This window comes from Accipiter gentilis, chromosome 29, assembly GCF_929443795.1.
Source record: "Accipiter gentilis chromosome 29, bAccGen1.1, whole genome shotgun sequence".
Classification (NCBI taxonomy): Eukaryota; Metazoa; Chordata; class Aves; order Accipitriformes; family Accipitridae; genus Astur; species Astur gentilis.
The window spans coordinates 14,525,609-14,537,456 of NC_064908.1; the positions used below are offsets into that span (position 1 = coordinate 14,525,609).

The 11,848-nt window shown below is 48.0% G+C and overlaps 2 protein-coding genes across 5 annotated transcripts; one reads left to right on the plus strand and one right to left on the minus strand.

Moving 5' to 3' along the window:
• Positions 1 to 28: 28 nt before the first annotated feature.
• Positions 29 to 4,866, minus strand: BBLN (bublin coiled coil protein). Its single transcript, XM_049832376.1, has 2 exons — positions 4,708 to 4,866; positions 29 to 1,583 (listed from the first exon to the last, which is right to left on the minus strand). Exons 1-2 carry the CDS (start codon positions 4,799 to 4,801, stop codon positions 1,390 to 1,392), a joined length of 288 nt encoding a protein of 95 aa, XP_049688333.1. The 5' UTR covers positions 4,802 to 4,866; the 3' UTR covers positions 29 to 1,389.
• Positions 4,867 to 5,244: 378 nt separating this feature from the next.
• On the plus strand, positions 5,245 to 11,795 carry PTGES2 (prostaglandin E synthase 2). Of its 4 annotated transcripts, none has more exons than XM_049832088.1 (7): positions 5,245 to 5,268; positions 7,463 to 7,657; positions 8,324 to 8,379; positions 8,984 to 9,136; positions 9,699 to 9,899; positions 10,194 to 10,311; positions 11,022 to 11,795. In XM_049832088.1, exons 1-7 carry the CDS (start codon positions 5,260 to 5,262, stop codon positions 11,148 to 11,150), a joined length of 861 nt encoding a protein of 286 aa, XP_049688045.1. In that variant the 5' UTR covers positions 5,245 to 5,259; the 3' UTR covers positions 11,151 to 11,795. The 4 variants fall into 4 exon arrangements, with proteins under 4 accessions (XP_049688045.1, XP_049688044.1, XP_049688042.1 ...); XM_049832087.1 differs by lacking the exon at positions 5,245 to 5,268 and adding an exon at positions 5,605 to 5,856; XM_049832085.1 differs by lacking the exon at positions 5,245 to 5,268 and adding an exon at positions 6,120 to 6,359.
• The last annotated feature ends 53 nt before the right edge of the window (positions 11,796 to 11,848 follow it).

Sequence of the window (11,848 nt, forward strand, 5' to 3'; positions counted from 1 at the left end):
TTCTGAGTCTTTTAATAGAGCAAAACCCTTCAACTTTACTGCTGTTTTTATTTTAAGAATAAAATAAGCCTGGCTTTAGCGTGTCTCATACAGGATGGTGTTGGTTATTACTTGCACAGTTGGGATACAGCAATTATGTGGAAAGCCTGAGGCTTGGATTGTTGAACCTGAAAGATGGTAATGTGATTCCAAAGGGGACAAAGTTCATGAAGTAGATGGATGCAAACTTATTTTTCACTAAGAAATCTTTGTAGTTCCCCTCGTTTCCTCTCCAGGCAGAGGAAAAACCTATCTCTTGGGAGACTGTGTGCCCAATTCTGTTCCTCGGAACAGTTTCCTTTCAAAGATGCACACTCTTGGACAAGCACTGTGTCCTAAGCTAGGCAAGAATGTGCATCTTGGTCCTTTGTTAATAACACTACAAGGCTTAATACATTCTGTTCCCATAGTGGAGACTCTCAGGAACAAATTTTGTTTCAAACTGATTTTAATAAAACAGATTTCTTATAAATAACTTCTTTAACTTTCCAAAACTTTAACTCTACAGAAGTAGAACAGTAAGACTTGCTTCACAGTGCTGGCCCCAGGCAACCCTGACAAGATCACAAAGTTTCAGAATGCTCATGTGTACTGTCAAAATGTACAGGGAGGACTCTGCTCACAGCCCATGGCAGGCAGGCCTGCCTCTTTGCTCTGTATAGCTAATGCTGTGGTGGGGGCCAACCAGGCTGCTCTGCCTCTCTCTAATGCCTGAGTCCTTAATGGCAGCTTAAGGAGTTAGGCAGCTTCCAATTATAACAGTCAAAAACATCACCCCGGTAGCTTGTCTTCTCTGCTTGGAAGGGTATAGAAGTGTCCAGTGATCTGGGACCATCAGCCTATATTTCTTACATCACAGTTAACGTGAATAATGGGGAAGCTGTATTTTCAAGGCAGGAGCTGGCCTCCCTCTCCAAGTCTGTCACCTTAGGGGCAAGCCTGAAGTCAGGACAGCCCCTGCCTAACATGCTTTTTGAGGGAAGAGGCTAGAGCCATAACACTCCTTGCTTGGATTTAACAGTGTAAAAGAGCAGAGATCATTTTTACTCTTTGTGAAGAAGGTCTGCTTGCAAACAACCTCTGTAGCATCAGGTTTCCTACAACAAGCTTTAACCAAGTGTCAGTGCCAGGCTCATGTTGAGGAGCAAAAAGAACCAGCTCTCCTACATCCACCTGTGTGCTTCTGCACCTATCACAGCTAAAGAAAAACAACATGGAGGTGAATGGCAGGACACAACCACAGGAACAAGTAACAGGCATGAGGTACCTCTTCTATTCAAGTTTTACGTTAAATCGGTGACCAGTAAATGTCCCCGTAGCAATACCAACTGAGAGTTTGTGGCCAGCACACTAGACAGGAGGCTGTGATCCCTGGACATCAGCTTCCATGTTCTGCTGCTCACTTTGCTGCTGGAACTCCAGGCGGGTCTGGCGGTTGGACTCCAGCAGTTCTTTCAAGCAGGCGTGTAGATAATCATTTTTCTCCTCCAGGTGATCCAAGCAGGAGTTGATCTGGTCCAGCATGGAGTTTATTGCTGCATATTCTAAAAGGAAGGGAAATGAGAGACTGAACAATGTAAGTATATTGTCACTGCAGCCAGTGAAGGCAGCGAGAGCTCTTGCTAAACGTGCCCACAGCATTTTGGCTGTGCCTTATTTGCCACTGGGTGCATGAAGTAAAATGCAACTGAATCCTGCATGTGTTGTGTTCCCCAATCAAATGAGACCAATGGGAAGCGGGAGGACTGGTAACAAGATCTAAGGCAAGTTACCTGGGCAGTCCAAACCCATTCTTGGTGTATCTGATAGCCTTTGATCTCATACATAAATAGCTGACACAGGCTGAGTGCTAGAGCACAGTGATCCACATTGCAACAGTACCAAATAAATCCCAAGGGCAAGTTAGCCTTTTTAGCTTCCTTAGGGATCATCTTTCCTGACAAAGGTACAGGCATTTTGGCAGCATGCCAAAGTGTTTACATTCTGTGAATTATTTGTGCAGGGCTCCCAGGCTGGGATGTGCTTCACAAGGGCCTGGCTGGGGTCAGGCTGCCGAGACAGCACAGCCGTGGCTGGAGCAGGAGCAGGGATGAGCCCAAAGGTGCTGGTAGTGGCACCATTATTTCCAAAGGGAGGTAAGCGTGGGATACCAAGTTCAACCACAGAATTTTCATGCACTGTGGCTTTGGGTACTTCAGATTAAAACCAAACTCATTCAGGATGATCCTGACAGTTGGTTCCCTAGGTACAATTTCTTATTCATAGCATTTGTTTCAAGTGCAGAAGTGTTAGCCTCAGTACAATGGCATTTCACAGGGATGTGTATTAGCACTGTTAATCGGATGAAGATAGCTGTGCTACTGTGATGAAACACTTGCTTTTGAATTGCTCCAAGCGATATTCACACCATCCTAAAGAATAACAAAAAAACAAACTGAAAAACGAACAAGATAAACCTCTGCTGACGAGTTACTCAGGAACCCTGGGGGCATTACAGGAGACCCGAGGCAGAACCAGTCCCATGTTCCTTGCTGAAGCCGCATGGGCTGAGCGAGAGCAAGAGGCTGGCATCGAGCTGTGGCTCGCAAGCTGACATTTACAAGGATTGTGGGCTGCAGGACAGGGAAAGATGCCTGCGTGGGTGAGACAATCCCACACCTCAACGGCTGGGGCTGGCTGCTCTCCACCTGGCTCCTCCGAGCAGCTGGGGGAGCGTCAGAGCCAAGTGTGACACACGCAGTGCCTGGCTGGAGCGCTGCTCTGAGCTAACGGAGGGTATAGAGAAAGCGAGGAGGATGAGGCTTGAGCCGTGCTGAAATTTCTCAGCCTCAGAAGCCCAACTTTGCCCCTCTTGGCCACCCCCTTGACGCTTCCGTAGGCAGGGTGCCCTGGTGCCCAGTGTACCAGGCCCAGGTACTGTCATTACCAGCAGCTTTAAAAGAACTGTGAATATTTAAATATTGCAGTCATTTGCATTACTAATAGTTAAGGAGAAGTTTCATTATAAAAAAACAATTGTCCTCCTTTTCTTATACTACTTTAGAGCTATTTATAGCAGTATTGCAGTCTTTAATTTTTTTGAGAATTGCAGACGTAGCTTTTAAACTTTTTTATAAAAGTTTGGCCTTGCAGGTATATGCAGACGTGGCATTATGAACAAGAGCACTGCTGATGTCCTTGCATTTAAAAACCAATCCCACAAACACATTCTTTCCAAAAAGGTGGCAATTACCAGTATTCTTCAAACCTTGTTTCAAGGTATGTGACAATGTCCATGAGTTAGAACTCTTTACTTCAACCTAGTATGTGATGCACCGTGTTCCAATGAAATGGTGAGCAGATCCCAAGCAGATACAGTAACTGCTTCTGACAAGCAATATTCATCCACTTGGCAAGGAGTCTGTAATCCCAGCAGAAGCCTAATTGTTCTCAGTGCCTAGAGCTCAAGCAAAGGCTATATAAGTTGTGCAGCTTTGGGAAGAGAAAAAAAAATTAACAATTTTAAAATAATCTGTAAAAACATTTTATTTGATTGTCTTCTGTTGGTTGCAAGCTTGGTCTATTTTTGTGGAAATGTAACCACATCCCCTAATGAAAATGTTGACCAGGAGTATGGCAATTGCATTGTTCACCATTCTGCATTCTTACAAGAACGGTTGCCAAAAGCAAGGTTTCTGATTTGAGATCAAGGAAGTGATCCACAGCTTCAGCTCCACAAGACCAGGAAATAGCTACATATCCTTATGACCAACTGCTGCACACAAAGCCCCAACTAATTACAGGCAGAGTGACTCAATGTAGAGCAGATTTAGTGACTTTCTCCATCACATCCAATGTGTCTCTTAGCTTTTCAAAAAGTTTGAAACACAAATCACTGTGATGACGCAAAGCGATGAATGTTCTTGGGGCGTTTCAGGGCAGAAATGATGCTCCTGTCACTGCAGGTGGATCACAGCCACAGCTATGAGATTCACCTGCGCGAATCACATCTGGAAACGGTGTTTTGGGAAACAGCATAACCCAAATCTTCACCATTTTCAAGAGAAGAGTAGCAAAGTGCTTATTACCCTTTGAAAGATTTCCAATTTTAAGAGTGACCTGTACATACACATTACAGTCCTGCCACTGTTTCACTTCCTCCATTGGCTTTTTCTAACTGGACAGGACAGCATCAGAAATTTAATACCTAGGTGCCGTAGAAATGCCTTAAAGTGGAATCTGCCAAGCTAGTTACATTAAATTCACTTTTTCCACCCGTGACTACTTCTTCCAGACCTGCCCACATGATCTGTCCTGCAATTTCAAAATCTGAACATCCTCTTTCTCCTTGGTCACCCACACCCTGTACACCAGCAAAAGCACAGAATCATCTTTTCACACAAAAAAACAAAACAAAACAAAAACCCCCAAGGCAGCATGCAGGAGCTCCCTGCCCCATCACTGGGCTGGAATCATCCCAGCCCCGCTTGGTTTCAAAACCCGCCGTCCCCGCAGCCACGCAGCGGGCACACCCTGGGCGTCGGGCACCGCTCCCAAGCAGAAGCAGCAAAACATCTGGGCACATCTGGGCCTTGCCACCCGCACCGCCAGGCCCACGGGCCCGGCCACCCAGCCCCACCGGGGGCCCGGGCCAGGCAGGCGGCACTGCCCCGGGCCGTCCCCACGCACCTTCGTCCCCGAAGCTGTCCCCGTCCTCGTCCTCGTCCTCGTTGCCGCCGGCGCCGCCCACCGCCACGTGCGGCTCCCCGTTCGGCCCTGACATCCCGCCGCCCTGCGCGACGCCGCCGGTCGCGCCTCGGAACCGCCCGGACGGCGCCTCGGTGCTCCCCTAGGGTCGCTAGCCAATGGGAAAGCTCGGCGTCGCGCGCGTCACGCAGGCCGGCCGACCGGCGCTGGGGTAAAGTCTGTGGTTAGCGCGCAGGGAGCCGGGCGTGCGTTGAGCGGACGGGAGCGGTCGGCAGCTGGACGGCCACTGAGGGCAGCGCGCAGGGGCGGGCAGCTCCGCGCTCCCCATTTCTCGGGTGTTTTCCGCAAACGCGTTCCCAGCTCGAAGCTGTCGCCGTGCCTGCTGTGTCCTCAGCGCCCCCCCCCAGGCCTCCCCGTCCCCAGGGCTGTCCCAGCCACAGCACACACCAGCAAAAGCGAGTGCATTTGGGCACGAGGTGAAGTTGTCCTCAGGGGCCGCCATGGGCACCCAGCGCTTCTTTCTGAAGACAACATATGACATATGTAAGTTCACACATATGAGGAGGCCCCCTCGGGCCATCCCGGGGGTGCCGAGGCCGCAGTAGTGAGGGCTTTGCTGCTGAACTCCAAAATGCAGCCCCGCTTTGTCCGCGGAGCAGTTTGAACCCCCTCAGGTCACCTTCAAACCTCTTCCCTGAAGGAACGAGCACGATTCATTTTGCCCTTCTTTGTCTTTGGCCCAGTATTGGTGGTACCTCAGGCGCCCTGAGGAGATCTAATCGCTGCGTGGTTTTTTCATCCCCGGGAGAGATGTCACTGGGATGAAAATAACCTGAAATTAGAGCATTAATTCAAGCAGCGCTTCCGAGATGAACCCGGTTTGAGGGCTCCATTATTAAGTGGGTATTTGGGGCAAGGAAGAAAGAAAAGGTTACGTCCGCATTTAACATCACAGCCAACTCTTCTCCTTTCTGTGGGGTAACCCTACTGCGCAGTGCTGAGTTGAGCCCATGTTGTGCCCCAAGTAGGGAAATTGAACATTAATGTAATTAATGGACAACGAGTAAGATGACGACTTTCAGCATGAAGGTTTGCGCTCGTACGTGCCGGTCAGAAGCAGCAGCCCCCACAGTAAGAGAACAGAGTATTTTACTTCTACTTTGGTATCTTCTCAGCGAAGTCGGATTTTCTCATTACTGCGAGAGAGCGGGGCTGCGCTCGCCGTGGCTCTCCGCAGCCAGACAGCCTCGCCGCGCCCGCTCGCTGTGGACTTTAACGCCGCTGCGGCTTCTTTTACCTCAGCGGTGCGCCGGGGCCGCCATTTCGGGGGGGTGGGGGGGGACGCGCAGGGGGCGGGGCTTAAAGGGACCGCCCCGCCCCTGGGCGCCCGCCCGCCCGCGCCGCGCCGTGCCGGGAAGATGGCGGTTGCCGGCAGGGCCTGGCGGGCCGCCGCGCTGCTGCCGCCCTGGCGGCTGCGGGCCCCGCGCCGAGACTACAGTGCTGCCGCGGCAGCAGCGACAGCAGCAGGAGGCGGCGGGGGCCGCCTGCTGCTGGGCGCTGCCTTCGCGTTGGGCGGCGGCGCCGGCCTCTACCTGGCGGCGCGGCACCGCCTGCGGGAACACTCGGCCGCTGAGGTAACACGCCGCCGGGCCCCGCTCGCCGCCTGAGGCGACCCCCCCCCCCCCCCCCCCCCCCTCCCGCGGGCTGCGCTCTCCTTCCCTCCCGGCCGCTCCCTGCGGCTCCTGCCGTTTCCATACCCGCCTGCTTCCCCGGGCGCTTGCCCTTCCCTCGCCCCCCAGCCCTGGCGAGGCCCGGGCCCGGCCGCGGCGCCGACCCCCTGGAGACAGAGCTTCAGGGAGGGCGCGGAGCGGTTTCTTCCGTCTCTGGGGACCAAGCGGCTGCTTTTGCTCCGGTTTCAGTGAGGAAACAGCGTAAAATTGTGTAAAGGAGGCCCCGGTAGCACTCCCTTTGAGGAGCTGTAAGGAATGCCTGTCAGAAAGCGAGAGCTTGCTGGGGATGTGAAGCAGCATTGTCTGTTGTTGCTTTTTCCCAGCACCCACGGAGGGTTGTGTAACCCAATAAATTGCAAATGAGAAGCAAAGTGAGATGGCTGCGTTTGTTTTATAATGTATGACTAATGATTGGCATGGCCTGTCAGATCGCTGAAGTATAGCAGTGTTGGAAAACATCCCTCACCTACTTGATGCCTCGCTCTCTGTGATGCCCTGAGTTCTCCCTGCCTTGTCTTAGTTGTGCTCATGTTGGTTCATCCTGGGAATCTGAACTTGGGCAGACACATGCCTAAAATCAACAGCAAACTCTCTGCTCTCCCCACCCTGTGGCCTCAACAGAGGTTATTGGTGGGGGGTGGAAATTGGATTTAAGAGGCTATTTTGGTTTTCATTTAAGGATGATTAAAATATGGTTGTGTTTTTCTTTAGTTTCAGAATTGTGTATAGAGGGATAAGCTGTCTAGATTTAACTTCTTTTTTTTCTGGCTGTGAGTAGGAGTTTCCAGCAGATTAAATAGATGTTTAGAAAAACAGATATTTGGTCCCAGTGGAAGCTGAATATTTATGATGCCATTTGAAGTATCTGTTAGCCAAGATATTGTGATGATCAGATGTTGAAACTGAATATTAATGATTATGACTTCACGACTAAAGTAAGGGTGGAAGGAAGGTAATATTTATATTTTTAGTATAAAATGGAAGCTTCTGATCTCTTCCTTCCCCAGCTGCCTGCAGGGAGCCTGCAGCTCACTCTCTACCAGTATAAAACGTGTCCTTTCTGCAGCAAAGTCCGAGCTTTTCTTGATTATCATGGACTGCCCTATGAAATCGTGGAAGTGAACCCGATAATGAGGAAAGAGATAAAATTTTCTTCCTACAGAAAGGTGCCTATCCTGCTAGCTAATGCTGGAAGCCCTGTGGTAAGTCTTACTATGTTTCCCCACAAGCAGTGGTTTGGATGCTTTGTCTCTGTCACATCTCTGTGGTTTATCATGTGCAGTGTAATCTTTAGATCATCTTTTAGTCTCTCAAGAGCCTAAGATTTGTTTCTTGCTTCATGGTTTTCTATGTCTTGGTCTTATTAGATTTTTTTGCTGGCCTTTCTTACAAGGCATGTTGTTTGTGGAGTGACTAATGCAGTGATTATCTAGCTTCTATCAACCCTTATGCAGGACATATCGTTTGTACCGGTGGTAACAGAAACTGCTTATCTTATGGGAAAAGGAGGGGATCTCAAGCATACTGAAGATTCAAGTTGTCTTGTTTTTTTATGTTGGTGTTGCTTTCCTCCTTTGCTGCCAAGAGCCTAAATCCAAACCCACTAATATTGGATGTGTACCTGACCCTCAGGCCCTCTGTTGTCAAAATGGAAGACAAATTTGAAGTGATACTCTAAAACAATCACAGAAGAAATCTGAATGTAGGGCTGTCTTTAGATGTGCAGGGACTCCCGTGGAAATGCATGGGGGAAAAAGGGACTGCAGTACTAACTTGGAGCCTCAGCATGCAGGGGAAAAGGTTTTGAAGAATTTCCTTTTCAATTTCACCAACTTCTTTTAAAAGTTTGTTTTAATTCTGTTTTTCAGCAATTGAATGACTCTTCGGTGATCATCAGTGCAATAAAGACCTATCTAATTTCCAAGTAAGAAAACGGGATGATGGGAGAAGAGCTGAATGTGAATGGCCCTAGCAAAGTAGAGATTGAGAAGACTCTATCAGAGTCGGTCATAAGTACCTTGCTGACCTTGGACTCTGAAGCTCTGGGTGTTTGGTCCAGCAGACCTGACCCTGGCTGTGATGGTGTGGATGGTGCCTATATATGTTGTGATGTTACCTTTCAGAACTACTCTTTTTTCAGCTGTGAGATTCTCTTTGCACAAAACCTACTTAAACATGGACTAGTGTTAGTCCTGGAACTAAGCTTACATTTAGCCAGTTATAATATCTAGAATGAAATAAATTTGCTGTGCCTATGGCCTGTCCTTTACATCTGTGCTACAAAGCACTTGAGAATCGTAGGTAGTTTTATGCCTGCAAAAATTTCTGTTCTGACACAAAGTTATATACACTAATAATAGTTACTTGCAAGTAGCTGTTCCAGTCTCTTTTCAAAACTTATTTCAAATAGAATTTGCGCACTTATTTTTAGAATAATAAATTTTCAAGTGTGTATCTTTCAATCTGTCCTTTGCTCTTGCTCATTTTTGTGGCAGCCAGATCAGTGCTAACTGGGTTTCTGTCCACAGGAGGAATAGCTTAGAAGAGATCGTGTCCTTCTATCCTCCTATGAAAACTGTGACTGAGCAAGGCAAGGAGGTATTTGAGTATGGGAATAAATACTGGCTCATGCTGGATGAGAAGGAGACAAAGCGAATCTATCCTGTCAAAGAAGTGAGAGTGTAAGTGCTCTTAAGTTTCTGGGCTCTCCAAGTAGGGTCACAGCCTCCTCCATATGTACTCAGGGATGATGTAGATACAAAATCCTGCTGGTGCTGACAAATCTTGTCACACCCCCATTAGTGTTTAAAACCTCAGTAGTTAGAGTGGTTTTGCTGTGTTTCTTGCATAATTTGACACAATGCTGTTAGCCTGGTTCCCACCATCATGGTGATGCTAGCCTTCAGTTGCCTCCAGTTTCCTTCTTGACCTTCCCTTTATGTCACAGGGGAATGCTATGGAGTGCTGATTTCCCTTTCTGCTTTAGTTCTCGTACTGGGAGGAGAAGCTAGTACTCTATCTTCGTCTTAATTTTAGTTTGAGATTGGAGGAGCCTTGCCAAAGATAATGATCCTGAGTGCATTTCAGAGAGGTCACAAGAGCACAAGGCTGGGCAGGAGTTTCTGGCACATTTGTCCTTGGCAGAACCTCTGGTTAATGCCGCTGTGATTTTTGCCTGCCTCCTGGGACCCTGCAATCTGTACCTCATTCACTGAAAAGTTTCTTTCTCTTGAATGCTTGCAGGGAAGAAATGAAGTGGAGAAAATGGGCAGATGATTGGCTTGTTCACCTCATCTCCCCCAACGTTTACCGTACCCCAAGAGAAGCCTTGGCATCTTTCGATTACATTGTCCGTGAGGGGAAGTTTGGCACCGTGGAAGGTTTCTTTGCCAAGTACATGGGGGCTTTTGCCATGTTCTTCATTAGCAAGAGGCTGAAGAAAAGGTTGGTACCACTGAACACCAAGTACACAAGAGTGTACTTAACCTCCTTAGCTGTGAACACCAGATGTCAAAGGGCAGCACTTCAGTGTTTTAGACCAAACTGTTTAATCCTATGTGAGTAACAGCTGGGTACTGAACCCCTCTACTCATCTACTGTTTAATCACTAACTACCCCCTTCACTCTCAAATATCTCCCTAATTCCCAGGCAAAGACCAGCCCATAACATTAGAAATGATAAAAGGGTAAAGAAAGAAACAAACTAGTGTCTTCAAACTAGTTCTCCTCTTTATCCAGACATCACCTTCAAGACAATGTCCGAGAAGACTTGTATGAAGCAGTTAATGAGTGGGTAAAAGCGGTTGGCAAACATCGACTGTTCATGGGTGGAAACCAGCCGAACCTTGCTGACTTGGTAAGGGGTTAATTCCTGCATTTATTGTTAGGTGTGTTACAAATCATCCAGTTGCTCATCTGTGTGAAATGGTTCATACAAATATAGGCAGAGAAGGTCAGTTACATGAGATACATTGTCACTGTACTTTGAGCAGTAATACAATTCCCACGTGAAGGGGACTTCAGCTTTCCATTGTCCAGAGAAAAGTTTGCTAAGATGGAACCTGTGGTTCCCACCTGCAGGTGGGTGTTGTTCATCATGTGAAAGCATGATAAAAGCAGGTTACAAGCCAGGACACTGCTCTGTCTCATAAATGCTGGTGAATAAAGCCTCATACCTGCACAGGTTTTATTAGACTCGGTGCTGCTGGGATTTCCTTTGCAGGCAGCAGTGCAGAGTGGAGCAGGATTCATCCCCTGCACCGGCAGTTCTCCTTGGAATACAAGTGAAGCATTTCACACCGGGGCTTCATGCAAAGATGGAATTAACTTCTGCCCCATAACTACACATAGATCCTGATCTTTCCTTACTATTTCCTCATGGAAAAACATGCATATTCTTAACTACCTTTCTGCCATTCAGTCTTCCTTGCTAATCAGAGAGGTGGAGTAGATGGTAGGACAGGGAAAAAAGAGCCTGACTGGCTAGGCTATTCAGACACTCATGTACCCTAAGCCGTTGTCCCTGCTGACTCTTTGTGTTGTTCTAATCTTTATCCTCTGGCACAGGCAGTGTATGGGGTCCTCCGAGTCATGGAAGGGCTGGAAGCCTTTGACGACATGATGGTTCACACCAAGATTCAGCCTTGGTACCAGCGCATGGAAGAAGTCATTCAAAAAGCTGAAGCTGCAGTCTGATGACAGCTGCAGCTGCCTTCCTGAAGTACTTGCATGGTAAAAAACTTCAGAAGGAATGGCATTTGTTTTTTAAGAGTTGAATGGACTGACACGCAGGCACAGAGACCGTCCCATTTAGAATATCGAGTTGCAGTGAGCAGGAGGGATCCAGCTGGGTGTATGTTTGAACATGGTATTTAGAAGGACGGGGACAGGTAAAAGGAAGGGATCTTGGATGCTGCTGGAAAGGAGAAGCTCTGAACTGAAGAATGCAGCAAATAGGCTTCTTTTAGATGAGCCATTCTCGGAGCGGGTTACTGTAAAAGCAAGATGCTCTTGGCTAGTAAACAGCCATATCAGATGGGGTGGGTCTGAGCAGCTTTTACTTCAGGCTGTCTTCCACTACTCATCCATGTTATCTGAAGTGTTTTCCTGACTGAGACACTGGATACTAGTCTTTAAATGACAATTTTTCCTGCAATAGAATCCTGTAAGCCCAGTGCTGAGGGAACTGGAGGAATCCACGGTGCTGGGAAAGGCATCCTTCCTATGACAGAAACGATGCTGCACTTGGCAGATTGTATGCTTTTACTCTTCCATGTAAACGGTTCTTTCAGTACTTGATTCTGTACAATCTGCAAGGATAAAGGCTTGCTTCTTCCTGTGCCCGTTGTGAGATCTATGAATTCCTACCTTACCTGTTATGCTCGGAAAGCGTG

Coding starts and splice junctions, on each gene's coding strand:
- BBLN (XM_049832376.1), bottom strand. CDS start 4,801: ATGTCAGGGCCGAACGGGGAGCCGCACGTGGCGGTGGGCGGCGCCGGC. Junction 1,584..4,707: donor GGACAGCTTCGGGGACGAAG/GTGCGTGGGGAC, acceptor CCTTCCTTTTAG/AATATGCAGCAATAAACTCC.
- PTGES2 (XM_049832085.1), top strand. CDS start 6,144: ATGGCGGTTGCCGGCAGGGCCTGGCGGGCCGCCGCGCTGCTGCCGCCC. Junction 7,658..8,323: donor CTAATGCTGGAAGCCCTGTG/GTAAGTCTTACT, acceptor TCTGTTTTTCAG/CAATTGAATGACTCTTCGGT. Junction 9,137..9,698: donor CCTGTCAAAGAAGTGAGAGT/GTAAGTGCTCTT, acceptor GAATGCTTGCAG/GGAAGAAATGAAGTGGAGAA.